The sequence below is a fragment of the Patella vulgata genome, chromosome 2 (assembly GCF_932274485.2).
Source record: "Patella vulgata chromosome 2, xgPatVulg1.2, whole genome shotgun sequence".
Lineage (NCBI taxonomy): Eukaryota > Metazoa > Mollusca > Gastropoda > Patellidae > Patella > Patella vulgata.
In genome coordinates, this window is record NC_065880.2 from 26369824 (window position 1) to 26389928 (window position 20105).

At 35.9% G+C, this 20105-nt stretch overlaps 1 protein-coding gene across 1 annotated transcript; it reads right to left on the bottom strand.

The window, feature by feature from the left end:
- Positions 1-361: 361 nt before the first annotated feature.
- Positions 362-15218, bottom strand: LOC126810450 (leucine-rich repeat-containing protein 74B). The gene is made up of 14 exons (XM_050535533.1): positions 15074-15218; positions 11155-11341; positions 10286-10488; positions 9811-9918; positions 8786-8879; positions 8385-8434; positions 7942-8023; positions 6290-6375; positions 5514-5708; positions 4790-4882; positions 3846-3963; positions 3048-3184; positions 2819-2907; positions 362-2633 (listed from the first exon to the last, which is right to left on the bottom strand). Exons 2-14 carry the CDS (start codon positions 11324-11326, stop codon positions 2186-2188), a joined length of 1875 nt encoding a protein of 624 aa, XP_050391490.1. The 5' UTR covers positions 11327-11341; positions 15074-15218; the 3' UTR covers positions 362-2185.
- Between the last annotated feature and the right edge of the window lie 4887 nt (positions 15219-20105).

Here is a 20105-nt window from a genome sequence, read left to right on the forward strand (position 1 = left end):
GATCCCTATCTTGACCGAGAACGAGAAAGTTCATCGAGATCTTCCTGTGTGGTTCCCCCTTGTCATTGATGTAGGATTCGGGGTCTGGCAAGGGACGACGTATAGTCCTTCGTATGGGTTAGAAAATCCGACGTCCCGTGTAGACATTGGCCTGTAAGTAAAAGATTCCTTGAAAGTTGGACTTCGATGTGTAAGTAGGTCGTAGCGCCGCTGTCTGGGCAACATTACCCTCATAAAACAGGGTATAACGTAGACTTGTCTTCATTCGATCAGTCAGTGCAGAACAAAAAGACGTTAAACCCCATTCATTTTTATTTCACTAAATTCCCCCATAGTTACCGAACCAATAACAACCTTTAATTGTATTATTTATTGCGTAAATTCAACATAGCAATAATCATTGAAATAACATAATCATTTCCACATAATTTTATAATAATACCGTAAAAATACTTTTATACATACTGCAATAATCCCTTCATAACAATATATACAATCATAATACACTTCCCCCTCCCAACCCCAACAAACAGTAACAATAGCAGTACTCATAGACACACTACAAAGAAGAACATTGTAATACTCACATCACATAATTGGCACATAAAAAATATAGTTGTTAAAATTACCTAAATAACAAAGTAATGCAATCGAAATAATTCTCAAAGGAGACAACATCATAAACCCCACAAAACAATATCATACAGCCGTAACAATACTCGTATACGCAACATCATAATCCCTTGATAATAACATATATACAGTCGTGACAATACTTGTAGTTACAACATCATAATTCCTTCATAACAACATATTATATACAACCATAATAATACATGTAGACGCAACATCATAATCCCTTCATAACAACATATTATATACAACCATAATAATACTCTTAGACGCAACATCATAATCCCTTCATAACAACATATTATATACAGCCATAATAATACTCGTAGACGCAACATTAATTCCTTAATAACAACATATTATATACAACCATAATAATACTCGTAGACTCAACATTAATTCCTTCATAACAACATATTATATACAACCATAATAATACTCTTAGGCGCAACACCATAACCCTTCATAACAACATATTATATACAGCCATAATAATACTCTTAGCCATGATAATAACCCCTTCATAACAACATATTATGCAGTGCTGGGATTATGGATAATAGAGCTAGTGATTGTGAATATTGTTTATAACCCACAAATACCCGAAAGCAGTGCTGGTAGCTCCGTTATCGTTATTTAATCCTGTTATTAAGAAAAACCCGCCGAGATGGTTCGCTAACCATGCTTATCGATGCATAAGGAAGCCAGTGGGTGACTAGGTATGTAGACCACCCGGCTTCTATACCAAGTAAAAATAAATGACACATTCTCGTATTGTGGAAAATCGAAATGAGAGAATGTTTCAATATGAGGTCACATTCTTCACGGTGTTCTTTACTATGTTCATCACTATGACATCAAATCATTCGGCCATTCGGGCTAGACTTTAGTATAACCAAATTGTGCTTGTTGTGAACATTCGGTTTCCAGATCAGGCAGTGGAGAGATTCTGTACTAACCCTGATCTTTCTAAACAAGTTGAATGTATAGTTTTAGCTAAACTAATTTTACTACTATCACAACTATGCATGTCCGAAGTTGGCCATTAACGCCAAAACGTTCATATGACAAGTTACCGAATCTTTGCTTTTGTGGATAAACATATGAATTCTTGTACACCCCACGTCAGATTGAATGTAACTGGATATTAGTCACACAATAAGATCTCTAAGATTTAGTACCAAGTGTTTTTGTGGAGTAAATACTCCAGTTTATGACACTGTCCGCTACCGAAACTAAACAACGTTCAGTTATACTTTGCACTGTATATCGCAAAGTATTTTGCCAGATATTTATACAGCAGATTACCGTATCTCAATTAGTGGGACACAGTTGGAAGTTGAACCACGGAAAATCTAATACTAAGACACATTTCAATGATCCATTACAGGTGAACAATGGGTGCACTGATGCTGGGCAATGTCTAGCACATATTACAAGCGCAAAATATATTGGATTATATACCCAAGGGCAGATAACCGGGCAGATATGGACGCAAGGTTTCTGTGTCAATAACCTAAATTAAATTGCAGCTGCTTGACAGTGTACTGAATTATGAATAAACTTCAACACACGTGCCTCCTTCGGGATGCTCAAGTGGTCCCTTTTTTCTTTTTATTTTCTTTTTCTTTTTCTCCTTCTTACTCACGTCCTCTAATGGTCGTGATAGCAATAACTTTGTTGGTGATTTGGTTGAATCAACCATATCAATACCTTCGTCTGTTGCAAGTTTCCCTACCAGTAAGCTATCCAGAATACTCGGAAATGACGTCATTGTTATATTCTGCGTATCAGATAAGCTTCCGTCGCGATTGGTTAAAAGTGGAGAAGCATCAGAGCCAGTTCGACGCCCGTGACCTTTACTGGCAATATCTAACGCTGGTAAACCACTCCCTAAAATACTTTCATTGTAAGCTTTTAGTCGCTTCTTTTCGTCCCGTTCCTTATAAACATTGACCCGGCTACGCAGAATTTGATTTGTAACAGCATCTGATAATTTCCTAGAAAAGAAAGTAAGATTTGCAATATAAACAATATTAATCTTGCTAAGATACGATCCCGCTGGTCAAGCTTTAGCTATATCTTACAGATTGTGGTAAGATGTAACTCAGCTGGTCAAACTTCAGCTCAGTCTTACAGATTGTGGTAAAATAGGCGGTAAGGGTGTTCTTTTATTCATACTTACTTATAATCTACGTCATCAGTACCGTGTTGACTACAAACTTCTCTGGCTAATTCTCGCATCTGAAACTTGTGTAAAGGAACACCAACTTTCTGTAAAACACAAATATAAAGTAAAAGTACAGATACACAGGATTGTGTACCGATATGCACAAGATGGCTGCACTAGTCTTATGACAAAACACAATTCCCCACCAATAGCGTGCATTGTACATGTCCAGTTCTCTACTTACCTCCATTCGTTTGACAAACTCATCTTCAGAAACACTGTTTTTAGTTGTTTTATCGAAATCTCTCAATAATTCTAAAGGTCTGATCATGGAGGATTTAATAAACTTCATCAATTTAGCCATGTGGTTCGGTTCCTTATCTGAAAAGGTGAAACAAAAAGAGATAAATCGGGATTCCTCGGTAACTTTCTTGGTAATACCCTGAGTGTCATACGCGGTCTTTAGAGATATCTATGACGTAGAGGTTTTAGACCGTGTACTATTAAACAATAAATATTCATATACGTGGTGTTGTTTTATCAATTCCTGGTCAGTAATATTATTTAGCTGATATTCCCTGAGTCAACAAACGTTAAGAGACGTTTGTTATCTTGACCAAAGAGGCCCGGACACGCATGCAAAGAGGCGCAATTTTTCCTCTAGGTGCTGGCCTATTATTAACAATTATTCCCTCCGCTTTGTTTAGATTTGATCTGCTCGTATGTAAGTCACAACATTAAAATTATGCATGTTACAACATTTATCAATAAAATTATTCATATATATTTTATTTTAAATCTCTTTCTTCCTTTAGTATGCAATTTAACAAAACTTACTGAAATAGACAGAGTTATGACTGCTCGTGTTAGGGTGCTACACGTGTCACCGAGAAACATTGCCACGCCACCGATGCACAGTAATATACCTGGTATTGGAATAAATGGCTTTGACATTCATCCTCAGAAACGAGAATAGCTTAAAGACTTATACATAACTAAACAGGTTATATTAACTGTGAACCGGCTTTGGGTAATATTTTACCTTCTCTAATTCCGAGTGTGTCAGGACATCTAACCACACCGCCATGTTGTATTCTGAACTCTCTATTGGAACTAATGGCGGCGGCTAGCAGTTCAGTCTCATCGGTTACACTCACACCCTAAAATAAAGGAAACAATAATTCAGATGGTTTCTAGCTGGAGATTATATTCAACCGACTATTTAAAACAACGTTATAAACAAATGGAATAAATATATCGGTAATAAATATGATGATAATAAAGACAACCGTTAATTAAAAGAAAATGTGTCCATTGGTTTTGCGAGATGGATATCTTACTATTTTTAAATTTTACGTCCTTAGATTTACCTTGTTTGCTTGGTAAATATAACATTTCTCTCGGCTATTATTCTAGGTATATTTAATTGACGCGTATACAATCTCCCTGATAATGTCTGTCTACTACATCGTTAACACTGTTCGCATTTTGCATACCTATAGTCCATTGGCCAATCACGCTATTTTACCGAGATTTCGCCTAATAGTTTGGATGCAGCTATGGCGGGTGTGGCGCCAGGCAGGGTAAGCTTACTCTTCCGGACACCTGTTATCACTGTTTGTTGTGTATTTTGTACACGGTGAACAGTCCATATGCTGATTACACTATTTTGCCTTATTACACTATTTTGCCTATACCGTTTTTTTAGGACTTCGAATTTTGTCTAATGGTTTGGATTGTTCGTACTTGGTTTTATTTTATTTTGACAATTTGTGAGAGACAATGCAGTAATAAAAGACCAAGAAAAGTACAGAAAACCACGAACAATCTAATATATAAACATAAAACAAAAATCATATTGTACCAACTGCGACAAAAGATGAACATTAAAAACGGCCAGTGACCTGCTTCTTTAATATAGAATTCGAGTCATCAACCGTTGTAACTCCTGACCAATGGGCGAAGTATATTATATATTTCATTTACCTGTAAGTCGAGTAATTTTAAGGAACTGTTTTCATGTGAAATGGCTTCCACCAGATCCATACAACCAGTAGTTGTCAGGCTGTTCTTCCCAATCTAAATAATAAAATATTAATAGATTACACACAATAGGAACTTAATTATCCCGCGCCCAGCGAAGTTCAGGGGGATATTTAAATGAACATATCTCGGAAACCACCTTATGAAACTTTTAATACACATCAATCAGTTATGACTATTGTGCCTATTGCAAAATAACTAAATTGATGACGGGATTATCCTATTCACTATCTAAACAGAATCTGTGGATTGATTGGCGGTTAAACAGGAATTCTGGACATTCTGATTTCAAACTAAACAATGTTAAACCCACATAGCTAGTAGTAGCTAGTGAAAGAGTTATAAAGAAACGAATATAAACAAGAATTCATCAATATCCCGCGTCATTGTATACCAAAAACTAAGTCAAAGTTTGGAATCACAAAAACTATTAAATCCGAGAAATTTCTAATTAGCAAGATATAAATATATCTCAAACGTTTAGTGCGTGTACAAAATTGCATAATGATATATCCACCGGAAACAAAACGGTGGGGGGGTGACGGGCGAACAGAACCCATTTTTATACCCCTACCTTGACTTCGTTCGGCGCGTGATGGTAATAAAAATTTAATTGGGATATTTCAAACTTTTCAATAATAGCCAAACCGGTAGCAGTGCTTCTTACCCGTAATATCTCTAGTCCTATATTATGATGAAGGCCTTGTGATATTAAATGAGCTCCCTTCCAGTTAATACTGTTATTAGAAACATCTAATTCCCGTAATGTCGTGTTCTCTTTTAAAGATATCTTCAGTGCTAAAGATCCACCATAGCCAAAACCATTCATATTTACATCTAGAACCTTCAGTGTATCGTTATACTGAAACATAGAGACATTATCACTTTCATTAACGCGGTTGGTTGTCATTTGCTAATTAAAATGTTTTGAAAGTTGAATATCTAACAAAAGTATTATAATTAGATCTAAAAACAACTCAATTTCTTTACGTATTTACAAACATATAAAGAATTGAAAATTTCACAAAATTCTGCCGGGAGATTATATACCAGTTCAAAATTCATTGGGGATAAGGTTGAGCTGAATGATCAAGTCGACGCTCGTCACAACGTCAGCACCCACAGACGTGCTGTGAATTCATCAAGCATGAGCAGTTTGCCTTACTAACATTCGAATAACAAGACTTCAATTCCAAATTAGCTTGATATCTTTACCCTTTCAAACAAGTCTACGCCAACCATTCGCTTACCAGTATCACTTTATGAAAACAACCGGAAACTTTGAAGATTGTGTGCAAAAGTGGATACGGCACAAACTTACATGATAATCGTGACCAATTATGCGATGTTTGGGGATTTGGCGGGACGGAGTGGTTAATTCAAACTGTAGAAGGGGTTACATTAAGAGCTTATAAGCCTTAAGGCAAAGGACAACATGTATACCTGTAAGCTTTGACCAATAGCTACTGCACCTTGATTTCTCAGACCATTCCAACCAAGACGTAATGTATCCAATCTATAGTTTTCACCTAAATATAACAAAATATACAAAATTAACTAAATTATTGCTAAATGATGAATAGTTAATTGCTGAATTCCAATAAGGTAAATATTTGATTGTCCTTTCTATAAGCATGGTTAATATTTGATTCTCTTTTCCAAACATGGCTTTCCTAGCATAATGAATATTTTATTGTCCTTCCCCAGCATGGTGGATATTTGACTGTCCTATAGACCGGAGGGTCCATCAAATGGGCACAAAACCAAACCCAACTTTTCTAGAGTGAAATTTTGCGTAGAATACGATGCCAAGTGGTAATCAGTCCGCCGTTGGGGCAAATGAACCCATTTGACCTTTGACCCCGAATATCTCGAAAACGCCCCAACGGCGGACTGATTACCACTCGGCATCGTATTCTACGCTTCCGTACGTTGAAAAGTTAATTTCTTTTTTATTATATCGTTGTCGTTGTGTGTGGCTTTTCTGTATTTTTTTTATATTCGTTGTAAATGTATTTTTATGTCGAGTGTAAATGTATTTTAGGTCGTTGTAAATGTATTTTTATGTCGCTGTAAATTTTTATTTTTATGTCGTTATAAATGTTTTTTTTTTCTCTCTTTATATGTCATCATGAAGGGAAGTTTTTTTCGGGTTTTCTTTGGCATTGTAAAGGGGTTTGCATGTAACGTGAAGTCATGTTTTGTCTTTCCCATTACATACACTTGCAAATAAATACAAAAACAGTTATGCCGGCTATCTTATTTTAGAATTTCTCTCGCTATGCTGAATATTTGATAGATCTCTCACGTTACATTGCCTCCGAAAGCTCAAAGAAAAAATAATTTTTGAAACCTCTTCTGGTATTCCGAATATTTGATTGATCTTTCCCGTTACATAAGTTCACAAATGGAATTAAAAGCAGACGTGTCCCTTTTCGGTTCAACAAATTGCGGTTAATTTGAAAATAGCATGATGACTCCCAGTGTGAGATAAAGGTATGTAACAAAGTGTGTAGTATTTTTAATTGAATAGCGTCATCAGTAGTTTTGGATTAATGGTAAAACATAACTGTACTTGTATTTATTTAATAAGAATGTTTATTTTTATATACAATTAAAGAGGTATGAAATTTCTATTATAATAAAAAGCGAGATCTATATCTATACATAACGACAATATCGACTCATTGTGTCAACAGCCAACATGAAAAGGATATAATCAATAATCGTCTATGTGTTACATTACTGTTTTAGTTCAGATTTGTCATTTTGATCCTAAACTAAACTGAGGTCAGGGAGAACAAAAGCTTCTGTTAATTTATCAGGATCCTGATGCTGGGATGGAACAAAAATAAAACCATGGCCATATGTAGAAATTGGTGGCGCATAGCAAAAGATCGATTGGCTATTCCAAGAACAGTTGAAACATATTTCTGAAACAGTGGTTATGGGCATTACAGCTGTAACAGAAATAATATGTGATAACACTGGAACCAGCAGCATATTAGAAACTTTAGAATTATTGTGTTTATGCGCTTTATAAATGTTGATATTATTATTAGCCACTGCTAAACTTAAAATGAAGCAACACCTACCTAAAGCAGCTCCAATGATCTGTCCACCCTTTTCTCTAAATTCATTATGACTTAAATCTAGATACGTCAGACTGTTGTTTACCTATAACGATACAAATAAAAATTGTCTTCATTTTATAAACATCGCCAAAAAACTCGCAGAGTTTATTCCATGTCCAAATTGAAGAACAGTTTCACCCGTAACACTATTCATCCGGTGTAATTATTGAAAAAAACATTACGGCAACCATAATGTTTTATGAACTGATGAATGAAGTAATAATTTCGATCAAAACGTGTATAATTGATTTCAGTTGCCAAAAGTTATCTCATGTATTCCAGCAGTTGGAGAAGAAGGGCTAGGTTCTTAGTCTCACTTGAACGAGTGAGATCCGGGTTGTTGTGATTAAAATCCTGGACATGAAACAAATTTAAGAAAATAAACGCATAAAAATCACCAATACCTCAATAATTCCACCAATAAACTTGGCTGTATCATCACCAAACTTGTTACCTGAATTATAAATAATATCAAATCATATATAAGATATAATGCGCAATTCCTCTGGGATATAGTCCTAATGGATCCAAATTAGGTTATTTCGGGACTAGGGCCGTTAGCCGAGTGAGAAAACCGAATAATCCAGAAAAACCTCACTTGGTTGGACTGGCCACCCACCTCCTTGTCAGGTGCACGCTTTAGGTTGAAATCACGCCATTGGACGCCCTAATTATTTAAACTGCACGGGTCACATTACTCGCATCCCCCCTCCCCCACCCATCATTTTAAAGATATTGAATTTAATGTCAATATAATGACTGATTAATATAGAGATTAATATGGAGAGATAAATTGTAACAATACCTGATAATATAACATGTCTAATGATTTTATTCTTGAGTAAAAGATACGCTACCCATTTAGCTCCTTCATATCTCAGGTTGTTATTGGCCAGATTCTGAAAAATAATTCAAAATTATAAACATTCTTCACGCAAAATTTATAGCTGAATAGTGTAACTAGTGTACTGTTTGGTATTTGGAAGACTTCGGATAGGACCCGTAATAGTAATAGAGCCCTTAACATTTGGAATTCGTAATAAGTGAAGGCCGGGCAAAATTTCCCTCATAGCATCATAACACACTGTATGGCGTAAGCCCGTCTTCATTAGCCCAGTCGGTGCAGACAATCCCATTTTATTTCTACGGAGAACAATTACTGTATTATCTTGTCGTTTTCAAGGATAACAGATTAAGCGTAGCTTAAATTAATAAAAACAAGTAATGCTTTCCGTTGTGATTGTTTTAAGTATAACTAGACTGCCCGACAGTTTATTAATAATATTATGTAGGTAGGGTTTTATTATTAGAATACCCAATAATACAGAGAGAGAGAGAGAGAGAGAGAGAGAGATAGAGAGAGAGAGAGAGAAATGGGGTTGTTTAACTTCCACTCGACGCAAATTAGGTCATTTCGAGACTAACAATAATTCGCTTGCGTGTAGGGGTCTTTAGCAGTGGGAGGAAACAGGAGGACCCGGAGAAACCCCACGAGGTTGGACAGGCGACCCTCTTGTAACGTACAACCGGGGATTCGAAACCACGCCAGTTGACTGGATTACAGGCCTTATGATACAGCGCGCACGTGCTAACCATTCGGCCCCCCCACCCCCCCACACACACACTCAAATTAGGCACAGTGACCATGGTGGTGACTAGTCATGAAGTTTTTAATCTATAGAGTACTTCTAAAAAATAATATTTATTTATACAGAGCTGTCAGTAGTAAAGAGGAAGATGATGACGATGATAACGATGATGACGATGACGATGATGATAGTGATGATGATGCTGCTGCTTCTTATGATGATGATGATGATGATGACCTACCAGAAACTGTACTGTAACATTATCTGCTAAACCTTCAGCTAAATATTGCATTCCTTCTGCTTGTATATCACATCCATCTAATATAAGCCTCTCTACTCTCATGTTATTCTGTAATAAATAATATTTTATTATTTAATATAATATTATATATGATTGATCGTGTACAGAATGATATTCCAAAAATAGGGAGCTCTTTTATTTAGGCCAAGTTGAATCGGTTTTGTCGGACAATATCTTAACAGGTACTCAAAATGGATACTTTACACTTCGATAAGAAATCCAAACCAATTATCAACGGTAGATAATCTCTCATTGCTTGGATTCAGTCGCCTTAAGCAGAGTTTCAGCAAGAGAATATACCCAAGAATGGTTGTAACGTGTTTATATACTCTGCCGAATGTTGCGACGGATTCAATTTCTGCAAATAACGATCAACGGCTTAGGTGTTGACCGTTTGTACATAAACCCAACTCACCTGTAAAGATTTAGCCAGAGGTGTCATGTGGGATGCACCTAGTGAACGATATTGAAGATTAATTGTTTTAGAAGCCAGTGAGTCGACTATTCTCGTCTGCGGTACAATCTCTTGTTTACACCAGTCCTTCTTGTAATCAACCCGACAGGATTCTAGATATACATTTTTACATATGTAAATATCTTCTGCTCTGGGTGTAGAATCTGTTAAAAAAAAAGCAAATTTTTTTAACAATAAATGAAGAGATGTTTCAAATTGTCACGATAGCAGTAAATATATATATTCCTGTCGAATATTGACTTTATTACAAAGTTGGAAGCTGGAGTCAAATCTCACGACCCAGGGAATATTGATTTTCAGGTGGTGGGGGGCTTTCCAAAAGTTGGAGTTTATTTTCATGGAACATTAATAGTTTATCCTCTCATCTTGTAAAATGTGAGGAAGTACTTTCAACAAGATTTATTTATGTGATTTTTTTTATCACAAGAGCTCTACAAGATATTGAATTTGTAAAAAATCAATTTTTACCGTTTGGGATTACATTCCGCGAGATGTTCGAATTTTGATAAGTATATTTGGTGGAAATCTTGTGGTAAAAACACGGCAGTATTAAAATTATCAAAATTACATTTCACAGACTCTAAATTTTAAAGAAATCCTGTCCAATATCTTGTGGAACTCTTGTGGTGAAAAATTCCATACAAAAGCCCCCAAACTTTGCCATGAATGAATCAACATCGAGATATTCAGTCACAAATTGTGAAGACTGGACAACCACATCAAATATTTATTAAAATCATAACTAACGAGGTCTAATTATTAAATTAGTGAAACCCGCGAAGTGGTTATTAAAAATAAAGAACGCCTACCTTTATCTTTGTCGTTATCTTTCTGTCCATAATTAGCAATTTCTTCTGTTTCTAAATCGGTATCGTAAAAATCACTATCTGTACCGGTGTCTACTTCTGGTAAACTATTTGGTGTACAACTATCGGAATATTCAGAAACTTCAAATATAGTAGGTAAAATACACGTCGCCATCTTCTTTTATTAAAACTTAAAATAAAAACATAAATTTCAATAAAACTTAAAATGAAATCACAAAATTATTTCATTAAAACTTAAAATGAAAACACAAAATTATTTCATTAAGAGTTGAAATAAAAACGAAAATTTCTTTCATTAAAACTTAAAAAATAAAAACACAAACTGCTTTCATTAAAACTTTAAATAATACACAAAATTCTTTCATTAAAACTTAAAATAAAAATACGGACTTCTCAAATGTTCGTTTTCACATCCCTTGGTTGCTATGTGATTGGGGTGGGGCAGAGGCACAGTTTTGTGTTTGTCATCTTTTTTTCTTTAATGGGTTAATATCGTATTAATTTCGTATGTTTAGATTGTTTGTCATCTGCACGGAATCAAGATAAAATCAGTTGTATATACTTTCATTCCGTTGCGTGTTCTAATAGTACATTGTGTGGGATGCTTGTTTGAGACACGTCATCTGATTGCAAAAACATGTCCCATTACACACAAGGTAGACACTTAGCCGATGCGTGGGACACCCATCATTAATCAATCGATGATGATCAATCTATCTGAAAAGTTCAAAAAACTAATCAATGTGATAAATTGACTAATGGTAATATATCTTTAATTATATATTCCTTTCCAAAAATAGTCGAATGTCGTAAATCCAGATTAAAGTGACAATTTCAAGCCCACACTTGACAAGGGGTAAGGTTACCTGTCCAATCTCCTGGTTTCTCTCCGGGTGCTGCGGTTTTCTCGGACAGCTAAAGACAACTACGCGCAACCATATGTTAGTCGTTAAACCAGATTTCTTTCTCTCTCTGGATATATTGGTTGTAGGTAAGTGTCATATTTAACGATTGTCTTAATCCCATTTGTTTCTTTTGTACATCAGTATGCCAAACCAACGAAGCAAATCTGAACTCATTAGTCAAGTTTTGTCATCTAACAATCGGCTCACACCCATTTTCTGATACATGCGATTTTCGTTTACACAGTGACTCAAATGTCCTGATACATAGTTCTTATTTTACCCAAAATCGAAATTTTATATTCAAATTTTATTGCGGAATTCAAATATCGAAAGGACACAAAAAACAGAATCAAACAAATGATAATTCAAAAGGTTTCCACGTTTGTTTTTTTTTCTCACTGCCCTACTACTGAAATTAAAAATGCAGTTATTTCATTTCTCGGAAGATGTGTCTATAGCTCTTTCCCTGGCATTTTTGAGAATTGACAGATAGGGCCAGGGGAGACTCCATAAGGTATGGTCCTGTTTTTGCCAGTGTTTTCAGATCCACCAAAGCTTTCATTTTCAACATTTCTGTATTCGTCATAGATGTGCCTGTTTCTTAGAATTATAAATAAATATAAATAGATATGTATTCGAAAGCTTATTCATTTACCTTTCCGTACGTTTCAGACATTTCTAACTATTTCAAATTCAACAATGACAAAAAAAAATAAAGTTTTACCTTGTGTAGACTCCTACCGGTATATAAGCGTCATAAAGCGCTTAGGGAACTGATCTATATCCAACAATCACAAAAAATAAACAAGGAAAGGTGTACCATGTGTAAAGTCCTTAATACCGAGTTCTTGAAAGGGTGAGCATATCCTACCTAATGTCCGATACATATTCACTGATTAGTGATCTTATTGAAATAAATTTTATACTTACACTATAATAGCAAGAAAAGGTTCTGAAGTTCCAAGCTTGTCAAAGAGCAGATGTAAAAAGAGTACAGTCGATTGGGTTAAAGTCGAGATTTAAAATCCAAAGACGAACTAAATAAAATATAACGGTAAACGTTTTTAGATGGCAAGCATGTTACATCACAGAAAAAACACTGATATTATAATTGGGGTTTAACGTTCGCTCCAACACAGCATGATGACGCGAGCAACACTGTCTTGCCACCTTTGTTGATTTTCAAAAAACACTATTTTCCGCTCAGTGATCACACCCATCAATTATCGATGATAAATCAGATTCGCATTGATACAGGACTGGATATACCAGTTCGGGGTTATATGACGCCATATTAGTTATGTAATACTCAATGGACCATATGTCATCGTTACACGTGTATATATATATAGGTATATCAATTATTGACTATAGACATATAACAATACCTGTACAAGTTTATATAATATACCTTAATTGGCCTACAACTTGACAAACTTCCAGAATATGTAATGAGATTCATTTGTTATAGAAAAACATCATCAAAATTTGCAGTTTTGAGTGACCGAAAAAACTTTCTGAATATGATTTAGAATATATTTCCAGTCTAGTTGGCCTTTGTTGGTGGAGCAGGGTACGAAAACTAAAATTTAAACTAAATCCAGCCGACTGTGATAACAATCTACACCAAATATAAACAGCATTTACCATTTGAATATTTCTTGTCTCTAAATTTGTGAATATCTCTTGTCTCTAAATTTCTGTTATTTGTGAATATCTCTTGTCTCTAAATTTCTGTTATTTGTGAATATCTCTTGTCTCTAAATTTCTAATTTTTCTAAATTTTTGAAAAACTCGTCTGTCTCTTTAGAGACAAATCATATTTTTAGAGTCCTACCACTGATATTAAAATCTCCAGAATATTCAATGGGTTTAGTTTAGTTGGGAGCCGCGGTGGCTCAGTGGGTTAGGGCTGACCCGGCTTCCTTCCCTGTGTTGGCCGTGAAAGTTCCCTCGGGATTTTCTGACATGGTTTCCTTGTTGTCAGTGGTGCAGGACTGCGGCAGCACCGCAGTCCGGGCCAAATTTCCCCTCACAGTACACTGAATGGAATATGCCCATTCCATAAGCCTGGTCGGTGCAGAAAAGTAGGACGTCAAACCCCATTTTATTTCTTTTTTTACTGATACTAATAATGCCTTCCCGTATATACTTGATATATTTCGACTTAAAACATGTTAAAATGTCTGTCAAAACATTTTAATCGGAAGAAAACTACCTCATGTCACGAGCATCTATTTTTATAAGCCTTGTTTTTCAGGGAGTCTAGTATATTTTGAGTAAGACTGGATGTCTGTACTTCCCATATATACCAAATAACAATGCTGTACATTTATTGGAAATACTTTCCCATAAATATCTTTAATTAAAATCTCAAGTCATCCTCTCTCTCTAGCTCAAATAAAAGCGGTCGTATTCAGACAGCTGATGTTATCATCCACGTAATTCTTACACCCAGTCTCTCGTGACCCAGTGACCATGGTGCTGATTCAGGATTGTCCGGGGTTCGATCCCGGTGTTGATCGAGAAAATACCTAGGAATGTTCAAGCGTGGCTTCTACTTGTCAGTGGTGTAGGACGGGAAGGGGGATTTGCAAGTAACAGCGTATAGTCTACTGGATGGGACGTAAAACACACCTCCCTTGAAACGTTGAATATTATAAGAGTCGATCATAGCGCCGCTGTCCGGTCAAAATTCCCCTCATAGCACAATGCATTAGCCCAGTTGATGCAGAAAAGTAGGACGTTACACCCTTTTATTTATTTCACTAAGAAATTGGGTGACCGGTATAGGACTTACAATCTTGCCTGTCTTCTATCTAGTAATACAAGCCAACTTCCTTTACTGAATCAATCATTATCTCCATCTTAAATAAAACTAATACCCAATACCTAATACATCGAGTTTATTTACTGACTAGTAAACTGATCATTTTAAATACTCACTATTTCTAAAACACCTGATAACATTTCTTATTATTTAAATAAAATCTCACCTGTCTTCTTATCTCGAGTTACAAGTCATCCCATCCCGCATCAGTCATCATCTAAAGCTTGATTAAAACCAATACCAGTTGCCTAGCGAGTGTTTACAAACGAAAAGCATTTATCAATATAATAATGTATGTTCTACTCATCTCCTTAAACACCCGGACGACAGATTTAACCGCCGTTTACGGTCGCCATATATAGAAATAGATACAGGCGGTGACGTGCTGGATGTCATCGATTCTTGGTGATCAACCATCCATAGCCGTTCGATGAATCGCAAAGAATGCTTGCGTTGTTTTCTTTTTGATTTCTTTTTTTCTTGTTTTATTTGTTTTGGGTGTGTTGTGTATCGATCCGAGGCTATCCATTTAATATACCCTTTTCCCGGAGCTTTTTTCATCATTTATTGTATTTCCGACAGCTTTAAGTTCAGAGTGACATTTCAAATAGGGTGTTGACGCGATGCATTTTCCGGTTTACAGGGTTGTTTTGTATTGTTTTATTTTTTGTTTTTTTCCCTACTGTTGACATTTTAACTTGGGTGTTGCCATTAATTTTTCATAACAAACATTTTGCTGATTATGTGGCTTGTGTTGTTCTACAAACCGTTTATTGTACAACTTTCCTGTCATGTATGGCTTGGATCAAGAACAACATTCCGGGTTTGCAAGATGGGTAATGTTTAGTCGGTCTGATGTTCCCCTTTCTATTCCCCGAGGCACTTTGGCTCAGTCAGTATGGCCACGACCCACTAATCAGGTTGTCCCTGACATTAGTTCAGAACGGGTAACCTGCTAAAGAACAACATCTAGTTATTATTATTATTATTATTATTACAGCATATTTATAATGCGCCCTTTCATATAACATGTTCAGGGGCACTTTACAAAGTGACAATGTGAATCACACATAAACAACAAGATTATGGACATATTAACAATTGTATACAAAGTCAGTTAAAAGCCTGATTAAATAAATGTGTTTTAAGTTGTTTTTTTTTTAAAAAGAATATAGAAATGTACAACATCTTAAATTAAATGGTAGATTATTCCATAAAACAGGTGCTTGATAACTAAAAGAGCGCTGACCATAAGAGACTAGCTGAACAGTTGTGGGTTGTTGGGTGGAACGAAAAAGCGCCGCTCACGTAAAAGAACCCTTGACTAGCGAATGCCCGTCATTATCCCTGTTGGTACAGAAAAGCAGGACGCTACGCCCCATTTTATTAATTCCATTTTATTCCAGTTTAGATATAGTGTTCAGAATTTTTAGTGTGACACAGCTATATTGTTTGCACTTTTAGCGTTACCGCCTGGAAGACCGCAAAAGCCTAGTCGTATGGCCTGAACGGAAGAAATCTTGAGAGAGGGAGAGAGTGGTGGGGGGAGATGGTACAGTTCACTCGTAAGGTAATTTCGGAGGTAACATATGGTTCAATTTATGTCAGTAATTGGACTGCGCACGATGGGGGAAACCGGAGGACTCAATGACAGACCTTATGATCTCAAGCGCACGCGTTAGACCATTTGGCCACCTAACCCTCCCGAATTAGAATAAGATGGCCATTAATATAAAGTATCAGCGAGATGTTTAAAGTTATAGTGAAATATTACAAACTATTGATTGCGTGGCGTGATCAATATTTCTCTATGGCTAGCCATATTTAAACAATTTAACTTATATTATTATAAACCCCTACAACGCGACGAACATCACAAGTCTCTTGTTAACAGGGAAAATATCTAGGATTAAAATAGAAATGCCGTTTAAAGCGACAGTTAAATTGTTTTGAAAACAAATAATTCTGATGACATTAAAAAATATCAAAGTCGCTATTTAAAATGAAAGGAAGTTGACGTCTTTTCTGCACTAAAATAAATTTAATGTCATGGAGTTATTTAAGTCACTGTTGGATGTGGATAATAATTGAACTATTTTGAATGAAAAAAATTCTAATAATAAAGATGTCAGATTTTGTGAAATTTTCAATTCACTCGACGATCATCGGCTTTAAATCACTTGACGATCAGCGGCTGTAAATCACTTGACGATCAGCGCCTGTAAATCACTTGACGATCATCGACTTTAAATCACTTGACGATCAGCGGCTGTAAATCACTTGACGATCATCGGCTTTAAATCACTTGACGATCGTCGGCTTTAAATCACTTGACGATTAGCAGCTTTAAATCAGCGGCTTAGTACTTTGCATTCGACAAGACTTTTCTTCCAACCAGTATCAACGAAGCTGTTCAGTTGTCCTAATCTTCTTCCGCAATTCTTTGATTCTTTTTTCTACGAAACGTCAGTGCAAGCCTTGTTGGATTAGATCGAACGAAATGTTCTTTGCCAAATTGGACGAAAAACAGAGGCCCCGTGTATTACTTGGAGTGCACACGAAAGAACTATTGGAGTTCGTTCGGAGTAAGAGTAGGTCGTAGATCTCCGCTGTCCGAGCAAGATGTCCCTCATAGCACACTTCTCTTTAAATTGAGTTCGTCTGTATTAGTAATAGTTTGAAAATTAGATAAATGTCTAGTTATTATTGTTTTATTGATTATATAATTAAGATTTTAATCTATCGTTGTTTGGCTTTCATGGTTATTTGATGTGAGATATAATTATCAAACACATCACATGTCATCTATCACCGATCACAACCAACACGTCAGACCTTCATCTAACTTTAATAATAAAAAAGAAATCCTATCTCTATTATCTTCAATACACAGCAAAGTCTGAAGTACAAATACATGTCATAATTAGTGGCCGTCCTTGTTGGGTTTTTTTTGTAGACATATTACTGTTTATGTGAACATAAATGGAGGTTAACGTAATAATACTTTTCTGACCCAATTGGGATCTAATAAAACAAAACAGCATACTCCATGCAGTGTGTTGTGAGGAACATTTTGCTAAGACAATGGCGTTTTCGCTCACTCATCATCGATCTCAAAATGCCATGGTCATTTTTTTATGTACACCAACGAGTGGCAAGAATTAGTTATTATGCTAAGGAGGAAAATTTAGGGCAGATAGCGGCGTTTACAGCTACACTTTATTGAATTCGATATATCAAGGGTACTTTAAAGACTAGGCAACATTTTTTTTAACAGCCCGCTCCCCGAGACAATTTGGAAAGGGGCTCGAAACAATCCTGAATTCTTTTTGGTCCATGTCGAGATTGGAACCCCATGCTAGTGCCCCGCCCTTCATAAATATAGCCAAACGTGGAGTTTAAATACAAGACATCGTTTATTAATCTGCATTTATATTTAAGTCCGTTTCACCCTTGTCAGTTGTGCAGAACAGAGTGCCCAGCAAAGAAAGGCGTTTATTTTAGTTTATACCAAATGCGTGTAAAGTTGGGGTCTAAATAAGAAATGAAATGAAATGGGATTTAACGTCCTACTACTACTTTATTAATCGTTTATTAATCTGCATTTATATTTCAGCCCGTTTCACCCTTGACAGTTGTGCAGAACAGAGTACCTGGCAAAGAAAGGCGTTTATTCCAGTTTATACCACATGCGTGAAAAGTTGGTGTCTAAATAAGAAATGAAATGAAATGGGGTTTAACGTCCTACTACTACTTGTCTGCGCTGACTGGGCCATACAGTGTATTACAAGGGACATTTTGCCCGGACAGAGGCGCTAAGGCTACCCTTATTTCAAATTTCAACTGCCAAGGGTTCTCTTACGTGCACGCTTATGTGAACACAGGACCACGGTATTTCGAACGACTAGGCATTGTCCTTGGAGTACCACACCAGAAAATCCCGAGGAACTTTCGCCGCCAACACCGGAACGAACCCGGGACCCGGGGGTTTGGTAAGAGACAGCGTCTGGTCGACCGCCCTTCGGCCCTTGTCGTCACAAACTCTTGCTACGCCAGTGATGTGTAGGTGTCATGTCTAGACTATCAACCTTTGGCTTTTATGGTGATTGCGTGTAGAGTTTATAAATTCTTGTGTTATTACTCAATAAAGAATTATTTTCTCTATATTTGTTGTAATCATTCAACCACTCAGCTCTTTCAATTATTTATTTTGAAGCTAATTTTTGCACAATATGTGCTGCCGTTTCACAAATAAAACAATATATTTCAAAATGGAAACAAAATAATAATAAAAGTTCATAATCTCACCACGAATAACTTCAACCGTATTATAGAGAAGTTTTTAGGTCTATTTTAATAGATTTAACGAATAATGTTTACCGCGGTTATTTCTTGTGCTATTGTATAATTTACATTATTGATTGGTTAATACAGTGTGCTAGCCAATCAACAACACAAAACTAAAAAAATATTTGCCTACAAATGCAAGGTCTCATATTGCCTTTGTTACTACAGACTATGCTGTCCAAATACTGAACAAAATAATATTATGTACAGTACCGGAATACAGAATTTACAAAAAAAACTGTCACATTTAACACAAAACGCTTAGCTACATGGACATCCGGGGGATCCTCAGATGAGACCAACAGTAAATGTTACCGCGTGTTCCGGGAAGTGTACGCATATACTGCTTAGATAACAACATAGTTTTCGTTTCTTGGAGCATTTTTTAAAATGTAGGTATCGGTAGGACTAAGATTTCCTATCCAAGGTATTCGCACAGTTCACAAATTGTAGCTTCTTCTGTTTCTATCCGGGAGTAAATATTGCAACCCATGTTTAGATCCAGCCCTTGTCATCTGGGTTTAATCTATTTAGATATAAAATATTTCATATTCAGACCATCAAAATGTCATAAAATGCCACCAACTAAAAATGTAAAAAATTCTGCATATAATCTCTTAACAAGTATTGGTGTTATCAAATATAATTGACTACCATATTCCTGAAGCAATCTAATTTGAGTGGGATTGGGTCTTAGCAAACGAAACACTGCATAAAGGACTCTACATATATATTTTGGTAAATATACCGACAATTAAGGTATAAAAACTACTTGTACTACTGAAATTTTACATAAATTTCTAACAGTGTAGGACAAGCAATATGTTGGCAACATGATCACAACCATCATT

Bases quoted from the DNA above. Each gene is read 5' to 3' on its own strand.
- LOC126810450 (XM_050535533.1), bottom strand. From the start codon at position 11,326: ATGGCGACGTGTATTTTACCTACTATATTTGAAGTTTCTGAATATTCC. The intron at 6,376-7,941 runs GTAGGTGTTGCT...TGTTATATTTAG, and splicing joins GATCATTGGAGCTGCTTTAG to GTGAAAACTATAGATTGGAT. The intron at 2,634-2,818 runs GTAAGTATGAAT...TTTCTTTTCTAG, and splicing joins ACTGATGACGTAGATTATAA to GAAATTATCAGATGCTGTTA.